The sequence below is a fragment of the Myotis brandtii genome, unplaced genomic scaffold (genome assembly GCF_000412655.1).
Source record: "Myotis brandtii unplaced genomic scaffold, ASM41265v1 scaffold320, whole genome shotgun sequence".
NCBI classification, from domain to species: Eukaryota; Metazoa; Chordata; class Mammalia; order Chiroptera; family Vespertilionidae; genus Myotis; species Myotis brandtii.
The window spans coordinates 2018222-2027314 of record NW_005362270.1 but is presented as its reverse complement, the minus strand read 5'-3'; the positions used below and the strand labels follow the sequence as shown (position 1 = coordinate 2027314).

Here is a 9093-nt window from a genome sequence, read left to right as displayed (position 1 = left end):
GTGAAATAGAGCTGGTGCACATCTTAGAATTGTTTCCTTAATAAATTCTCCGTCACTGAGGGCTTTTCCATGCTGAGCTATGGAGTGAGCAATACAGTAACTTGCTGATGTTAAATTTGTAGAGCATCTTACAAATTTAATGATGGAATTTGATTGACTTTTATAGAGGTGTAGCTGCCTAGAAATGTATTCCTTCCTTTCATTGATACTTTTTTTCAAGAGCTGACAATGATTAGTTTCAAAATGTCTCTTTACATTCCACGTTCTGCTTACTACCGTTTCATTACACAGTATGCACAATGATCTGTTGTTTCTGTCGACAATCCCGTACATCTCGGTCCATATGTCTTGAAAGGGTCGGCTACTGCTACTTCCACTTCCTTTATCGTTCAATCTTGCTTTTTTATTTTTTTGATTCTCCATCACAAGGCTGCAAAAATAAATAAATATAAATCACCAGCGTTTTTTATAAAAGGTTGATAGGTTTCTTACCTATTAACTTTTTGCAGTGTTGTTGCACTGACTCCTGGTGCAAAACAATTCAAAGATAGTATGTATAACCAACAAAGATATGGTGCTGTAATCAGTTATCCGACACGCAGAATGTCTCTTCGAGCACTGTTGCACTGTATTTCTTTTTCTTCTAACCTTCCCACTCCTGTCTCCTAACGAACATGGCGATCAAGTGCGTCCGTTTGCCAAATGTACCCGAACGCACGGGAAGATTACCCGAGGCACATGTTGACAATAACGAGGCCGTTTCCAGAATTGGGCATTTTGTCACTCGAGTAAAAATAAAATGTCATGAGTAAAGATTAATCTCTTTATAGTGCAATTCTTAACCTTTTTATATTAATGTCAATATTGGAACAATGTATCTTGGATGTTTTCACTATGTATCTTTGCTACGCAACACCGCTGTACATGTTTACGTCCGGTTTTAGAATTGCATTATTGATCATGAGTAACGTGAGTAATAATATTACTCGAATGAGGCCCAACTCTGGCCGTTGCGAGAGACAAATATTTGACTTATGCAATTTTTTGTCTCTGTCGATGCGTGTCACCCAAAATGAGTTCGTTCGTGTGTCACCTCTGACACACGTGTCATAGGTTCGCCATCAATGCTCTATACATTGAGCCAAACCAGCTGGGGCACACTTTGAGCACTTCTGATTCCACTTTGGTGTCTATCAGAGAAGCCGTATTACAAAGTGGTTGTATTTACCACATGACCCAGCCCCGCTCCTCATCCATCAGCTGGCAGCATTGTACCTAAGAAGAAACTGAGCCAGTAAGATTCTCCAAAGAAATCTGGAACTGGGAAATGTTCCTCTCCCATCCTGCAAGTAATTAGTCCTATCAGTAGGGAAGGAGATAAGAGAAGTGACTATATTTGAAGCTCTTTGAAACAAATTACTTCTTTCATTTCTCCCTTAGGTGCCTGATTTTCCTTCTAGGCACTGTTCCCACTAATATTTTTTAACTGTAAGGAGGCACATGCTGTGTGAACTACAAACTGAGCCTATGTGAATAGATGTTAGTGTTAAAAATCAAATAAAACATGCAGCAAAGTGAATCTGACACATTTAATGGTTTGCATAATTGTTATTGTGCTGCATAGTAATTAAGGCTTAAATGATAAGCAGTTTCCATAAATTACTGTAATTACTATTACTTAGCACCTCAGCATTCCGGGGTCATATGGAGGAAGTATGGTTTTGGTAAGGAGAGAGAAAGCAGATTTATGGTGCAGTCTTCTCCCATGCCAGAGGTAGGCAGGCATTAGTGGGGGAGGAGGTTCTTCCAGCATTCTTTTTGCCTCTTCCTTTCTGAAGAAACTGAGGCTGAGGAGGTAACTTAACCAGCAAGGCCACATAACTAATTAGTAGCAGGGCTAGGATTCATGTCAGAGTATGTTAAACCCCAAAGTCCCAAGCTCAAGTCACCTGCTCCCAAAGCAGTAACATTTTCAGTACATGTAAAAAGCAGTATAAATATGAATGTGAAAGATGTTTGAAGAGACCCAAAACAAAGTCACAGGTTGGTTTCTTGTCGAATGTAAAGGAACAGATTCTATGTGGATATAGGAAAGGAATGGAGGGTAATTTTGGAACCTAAGAGCACCTAGGGACAGGTCTAGGAAATGCTCAGAGGCACTGAGAGAAGAGAATAAATGATAAGGTATGGTTTAAGACTATTGAAGGATTTTGAAGAGAAACTTCTAAAAATTGTGGCCATCTGTATGTTTGCCAAAGTTCTTAGATAGCTGCCATGGCCCCAAGACGGGAAAAGCAGCAAGCAGGACAGGCTTCAGGTTCCTCCTGGCGAATGTAACAGGCTACTCTAAGCTAATGAGTTCCCCGATTCTGGGCTCTAAGTAATTTTCCCCATTGTTTTTCATGGCTAGCTGATTTGCCTTTGAATGGATTGTTTTGTGATTTGTTAAACCCCTGTTATTTGAATCCAGGTTTTTCCCATGAAAAAGTAAGTAACACTGCTACAAATGGGACTTTACCAGACTCATCCTCCTTAAGGTTCTCATAGTTTTTTGGTGCTATAGAACACTCTACTTGGGTTCGATGATAACCGTGATGGCTTTCCTTCTCAGCTCTTTCATTGTTATTTACTGATTGTGCTTTTTATCTTTGATGGCTTGTAATAATCATCATAGTGCTCTGCTCTCCAACAGGGTAGCTACTAGCCATATATGAATACTTGAGTTTAAATGAATTGAAATGACATAAAATTTAACAGTCAGTTTCTCAGGTATTCTAACCCATTTCAAGTGCCCAATGGGCCACATGTGGGTATTGGCTACTATATTTGACAACATAGATATACAACAAAAGATACTGTTAGGATGTAAGGAAGATATATGAATGAAAAGGTGCTTAACATGAAAAGGTGCTTAACATCATCAGTCATTAGAGAAATACAAATTAAAATCACGATGAGATCCAATTCTACATCTTTTAGAATGGCTAAGTTAAATTACTGATAATGCCAGGTGTTCTGAAGGATATGGGGCAACTGAAACTCTTATACATTGCTGGTGGGATTACAAAATGGTATAGCTACACTGGAAAACAATTTGGTAGCTTCTTAAAAAGTTAAACATATACCTCTCATATAACCCAGTATTTTTTCTACAGAAATAAACTATGTTCACACACAAACCTGTGCACAAGTGTCTGTAGTAGCATTGTTCAAAATCACTAAAACCTTGAAAGAACCCAAATGTCCTTCAGCAGGTATGTGGATAAACTAACCGTACTCAATGGAATACAATTCAGCAATAAATAAAGGAACAAATATTTTTACACATGTAGCAAAACAGATGAATCTTAAACGTAGTATGCTAAATAAAAGAAGCCAGTCTCATGATTACATACTGTATGATTCTATGTACATGACATTCTGGAAAAGGCAGATTACAGGAACAGAGAACAGGTCAGTAGTTGGCAGTAGTTAGGGGGAAGATGAGGGTCTGACCAAAAAAAGGTGTAGGAATTATTCTGTATCCTTTTTGTGGAGATGGTAACAAGACACTTACATGCATATGTTAAAACTCATAGAACTGTTAAGCCTAAAAAGCTGAATTCTGTGTGTACTTTTTAAAAAACAGCACAAATACTCCTCACCTTGCATGCAGTTCTCAAAGCTTGTTTAATGATACACTTAACATTTGTGCATCACCTAAAAATAAAGATTGTAAACAAACGTGTTTGGAGAATGGGAAACATATAGTTAGAAAATTTTACCTTAAAGCATGAAAATATAATTGAAATTATTATGGCAAAGGCCCATTTATTTTCCTTTTCAGCAGATAACTATGTTGTCTGTTTTCTTGACAATATATTGTTGCTTCACTGATTGTTACTTAATAATGATGGATAGTTTCTGGCCACAAGCTAGGTAAGAGCTCTTTCATCCTATCTCCCTTTTTTTTGCTGCTCACAATTCTTTTTCTCTTCTCAACTGTTGACAAGGGGAGGTGGGGGGGATCAAATTAGGGACAAATCTGTTTTGAGTGTTCTCTAAGAATTTGTTACATTTAAGATTTAATTATAAATCATTTCTTGACTAACAGAAGCAATTTACACTGTATTTATTGTGATCATCTTGGACCTTATAAAATAACAAACTAACTGGGGCTTTATCTTAAACATTGTAGACCATTTGCAATTCTTTGAATTGAATGGTTATATTTTAGTACTTTGCTGTGGGTGACAGTAGATGATGTCAGATTAAGTTTAAATCGATCTCCTCTCAATGTTTGTCTCTGGTGCATGGGCAATTTCTTCAGCACCAGAGAACCTTTCAGAGGCATTCTGTCAATACAGCTACCTGACAGTCATTTGTATTTGTAAACTGTGCATTTGGCACCTGCTGTTCTCTGTTGCTTTGGAGCTAGTGGGGAGCTAAAATGGGTGTACAATGAAGTTATTGGTTGGTACATCTCTGTGGGAATTATTGAAGGGAAGAAAGAAACAGCACTTGCAGAACCTTAGGAAAGGATAAAAAGAAAAAGAAACTGGTAATATTAACACTAGCCAGCTATTCTTTGCTACCAAAAAGTCAGTCAGTTCTACTGAAGCTATTGTTTGTTGACCTGTATTTTAATTCTTGTAACAGATATGTAAAACAAAGGGTTTCTATTTAAATGTATATGATGCATTTTTTTAAATATCACAATCTCCATAGAAGACAATTCATGGGAGCAGAAATATAAACTAACAAGCAATGGAAAAATGCTTAATTTCTGAAGAAATAGAAATTAAAATGCAGGTGTCTTTTACTTATTAAATTAGCAAGGCTACTTTTAATAAAAAGACAGAGGTCTGTCAAGATTTCAAAGAATAAACAGGTAGACAAGTAGTAGCAAAAACTGGCTGATGTTTTGTATGTGTAATTTGCCCACACTTTGTAAAAAATTCTTATTATTTAATCCAATACTCCTACTTTATTGGCTACAGTTCAAGGATTTTTTTTTTTTTAAAGGCTGATACATAAGTCCTCACTTAACATCAACAGTAGGTTCTTGGAAACTGGAACTTAAAGCAAAACAATGTAAAATGAAACCAATTTTATCATAGGCTAATTGATAATAAATAAGAGTTCTTATGATATATTTCTGGTCACCAAAATTTTTAAATGAAGACCCAAAATACCTCTAATATTAAACATTGAAATAAATGTAAACCCTACATACATTTAGGAAAGATTGATAAAACAAGAAAATCATTTTCCACCCGCTCATTCCAGTTCCGGGTGGCGGATGGCCAGAGCCTATCCTGGCAGCTCAGAGTGCAAGGCGGGATCCAACTCCAGACACACTGCTCTTCCATCACAGGGCGCACTAACACACATCCACTCACACTAGGACAGTGTAGACACACCCGTTTACCTCCCCTGCACATCACTGTGGGAGGAAACTGGGGTCTTCAGGGGAGACTCATGCAGGCATAGAGAGAATGTCCCAACTTCACACATCCAGAGAGGCCCCAGCCAGGAATCGGTTTTCTTTTCCCTCTTTAAATTATAATGAAATGATGTTATTCGAGCACCTGCTGTATATAAGCTTTGTAATGGTCTGTTTTACTACAACGCGTGTCTCTGTGCTACAGATTTGCTTATGCCCTGATTAGTAACTAGGGGAATGATGTCAATATACAATAAGTTGTGTTGGTTCATTTTATTTTCCTCAATGTTTTGAAACCACCAAAGAAAGTGTTGTCACCATTAAAGAGAATGCCTTAGTGGTGTGTGAAGACCTAAGCAAAACAAAACAAAAAACATACCAGTTTCATGGCCTTAAGAAGTGCTTTTGCTTTTCACAATGTTAAGCTATCCAGTGAAGCTGCCCCTGTGGTTAAAGAAGTTTCCCCCTGTCCTTAAGGGGCGGGAGGGGGGAGGGGGGGAGGACACACATGAAAAAGCTACACCCTGCCTTAGATTATTTGATAAAACTGGTTCTGGTTCTGCTGGCCGTAAATGCCCTCAAGGGCCTGCCTCTCAAAAAGGATTCAGAAGCTCCAGGTTACAGCCACGGAGGATTATCTGGCCGACACAGGCTCCAATGCTGGTGGAGGCTAAGCAGTGCTAATATTTTTGTTCTAGGCTTTGTGTAGGACTCTGGTTATAAAGCCACATAGTTTTGAGTGGCTAATATTCCCAAGCCCTGTTATTTTCAGTGTGATTTTGGTTTTTTAGTTACATTAATTCAGGAAAAAATATATATGCCCAACAATAAGGGATGGTTAAGTAAGTTTTAGAATAACATCTTGACAGACTGATGCATCTGTGAAAACGGTAAGCATAGAAAATTTTCTATGTAACAAGTGCAGAAATTAGAACACAAAACTGAGTATCTCGATAAGATTACAGCTGTATAAAAATGTTCGACATATACCTGGTCTGTAATAGTTACAGTAGGATGGTGGGATTATAAATAAAAATTTTAAAAAATTATGTGAAGTTGATAAGAGGTAAGTCCATTTTCATAGCTTAAGCTAAATTTTTATTTGACTTTGGTTTTAGAATTCCTGGAAGACTCAAGCAGTTTGTGTTTGACTTACATTCTGGAAAACTTCACAGAGAATTCCATCACGGTCCTGACCCAACTGACACAGCCCAAGGACAGGTAGCACTCATGCTTTTCAGGGGGAGCTTTTTTCTTATTCAACAGACTCTAGATAATGTACAAACTATGTTCCTTTTAAAATTAATTTTTAAAATTTCAGACCTTCAGAAAAGTTACAGGAATGTTGCAGTATAGTTTTTTGGTCTGAGTATGCCATCTGTGGAATATGGCTATGAAAGGAGTGAAGATAGTTGGCTTCAAATAGAAGGGAGATAGGAAATGGAAGTAGATAGATCAGTGAAATCAGTGGATTCCATTAATTGTTCAGGCCGTCCTCTGTGGCTGGAAGATTGACCTCACTATGAAGAAAATAATTTGGTATTCTTGCAAGTCATCCTAAGAGCCTCCTTTACCAATACAGTATTCATAATGCTCAAAACTTATAGTTCAGCCCTAACTGGTTTGTCTCAGTGGATAGAGTGTCAGCCTGCGGACTGAAGGGTCCCAGGTTCGATTCTGGTCAAGGGCATGTACCTTGGTTGTGGGCACATCCCCAGTAGGGAGTGTGCAGGAGGCAGCTGATCGATGTTTCTCTTTCATCGATGTTTCTAACTCTCTATCCTTATCCCTTCCTCTCTGTAAAAAATCAATAAAAAATACTTTTTTAAAAGCTTAGTTTAATGCAGCTTTCCAATTGAGATTTAGAATGCTTGACATTTTGTATTTAATGTATATATATTTCTAAAAACCTGAGATTTTACCCCTCAATTTGCATTTTGATTCATTATTGATTTATATCCCCCACTATACCAAGAGGGAAGATGATATATACCAAACTCTATTTTATATGTTCAAAACTTCAATCTACTCTTGTGCCCAAAGAAAAATAAAGACTAAGTGAAATTTTCTTCACTTTGAGTCAAATTAAGTTGAGAGTCAAGAGTTCCCTTTGGGAATCTGATGACATGCTTTTTCCTTAAAATCTTCAGTCAAACTTTTCTTTGATAATTAAGCAACTGTAGAAGCAGGCACATTGTTGGCAATAATCCAGGTGATTGTTTTCATCAGAAAAGTCAGCCTGCTTAGTATTTTATCATATTATGAAAGGATGTAGCTTATCATTATTGTATTATCCTGATTTGTTTCAACTTCTCCATTAGACTGTTGAATTCTTTATATTTTGTCATCTTTGTGTACTAATGGCATTAAATACATGCTTGTTTATAGTAATATAATTTCAGCTAAATTAAACCAAACATATATTTCAACAACAAAAAATAAAAAATATATTGGGGAAGTGAAACATGGCCAAGTTATATGGGAAGTTTGTAGGCACGTTGTTTACCATTATAATGCAATTGTGCCATTAGATATAGGATGTAACATATGTACTATGTGCCTATGTTAACTACAGGGGATATTAAAAGAATGACAGTCATGCTTGCTATTGAAGAGCTTATAGTGTGGAAATAAAATATAGAATACACTGCCTTTTCTTAGAAATTCTTGGAAGTCACTCTCATAATTCCACTGTATTTTTATCTACTGTATGTGAACAAGTAAAATAATGCAGAAATTAATTTCTTGAAGTATTATATTGAAGTGTTTATTTTCCTCATGTTAATTTAGTTTTATCATTTCTGGCATACAGGTCATTGTAATTCTGGCTACAGAATAGGTGCCTTTAATTTTCTTAGTCATTTGTAAGAGGGGAGGGTTGGGGCCAACTTAGTCAAGAGTTGTGCTCTCTCTATAGAATATTCTAGGAATGTGCCCAGGTGTCAGGTATTTTGTTTCCTTCCTCTGCACCACAGGAACTGTCAACAGGTCCATATTTAGTGGCTTTGTGGCAGCCCTGCCCTGGAGAATCTGAGTAAAGGCATATATGAAATGGGGAGAGCAAGATTTCAAACTTAACTCTTTATCTTTGGCACAAAGTAGCTACCTTTTATTGATTATTAAATAATTATAGGGCAACTACCAGTCATCTAATGCTCTTATTGTAATATTATAACTCCATAAAATATGTTGATATAAAAATGTTTTATTCTTTTTCTTTAGGACGCCCAGGATGTAGCAAGTAGTCCCCCCGAGAGCTCTTTCCAGAAACTAGCACCCAGCGAATATAGGTATACTTTATTGAGAGATCGAGATGAGCTTTAAAAACTTGAAAAACAATTTGAAAGCCTTTCAAACAGCAGCATCAACGTGGTGGAAATAGTAAACCTATATTTTCATAATTCTATGTGTATTTTTATTTTGAATAAACTGAAAGAAGTTTTGGGTTTTTAATTTTTTTTTCTCCCCCGACTCAGAATGCATTGTCACTTAATATAGCCTCTTTTAAAAACTCTTGTAGGGTCCAAAACAAAACAAAAAAACCACAAACAAACAAGAATCAGAGGCCTATCTACTTTAAATCTGTCCTGTAAAATTTTTAGAAATTAAGTGAAAGGTGACATTACCAGAAACAACCATCAACTCGCACTACTAGATCAGGGAGGACT

General features: G+C 36.8%; 1 protein-coding gene across 4 annotated transcripts in view; it reads left to right on the top strand.

The window, feature by feature from the left end:
• Positions 1–8873, top strand: part of ERP44 (endoplasmic reticulum protein 44) — a 61117-nt gene extending 52244 nt beyond the window's left edge. For 3 of the 4 annotated variants that reach the window (XM_014543230.1, XM_014543229.1, XM_005870654.2), the window contains 2 exons: positions 6544–6646; positions 8648–8873. In XM_014543230.1, coding sequence (XP_014398716.1) covers positions 6544–6646; positions 8648–8749 — 205 coding nt within the window. In that variant the 3' untranslated portion in view covers positions 8750–8873. The remainder of the gene's footprint in view (positions 1–6543; positions 6647–8647) is intronic. The other variant, XM_005870655.2, reaches the window with a different exon arrangement.
• Positions 8874–9093: the final 220 nt, after the last annotated feature.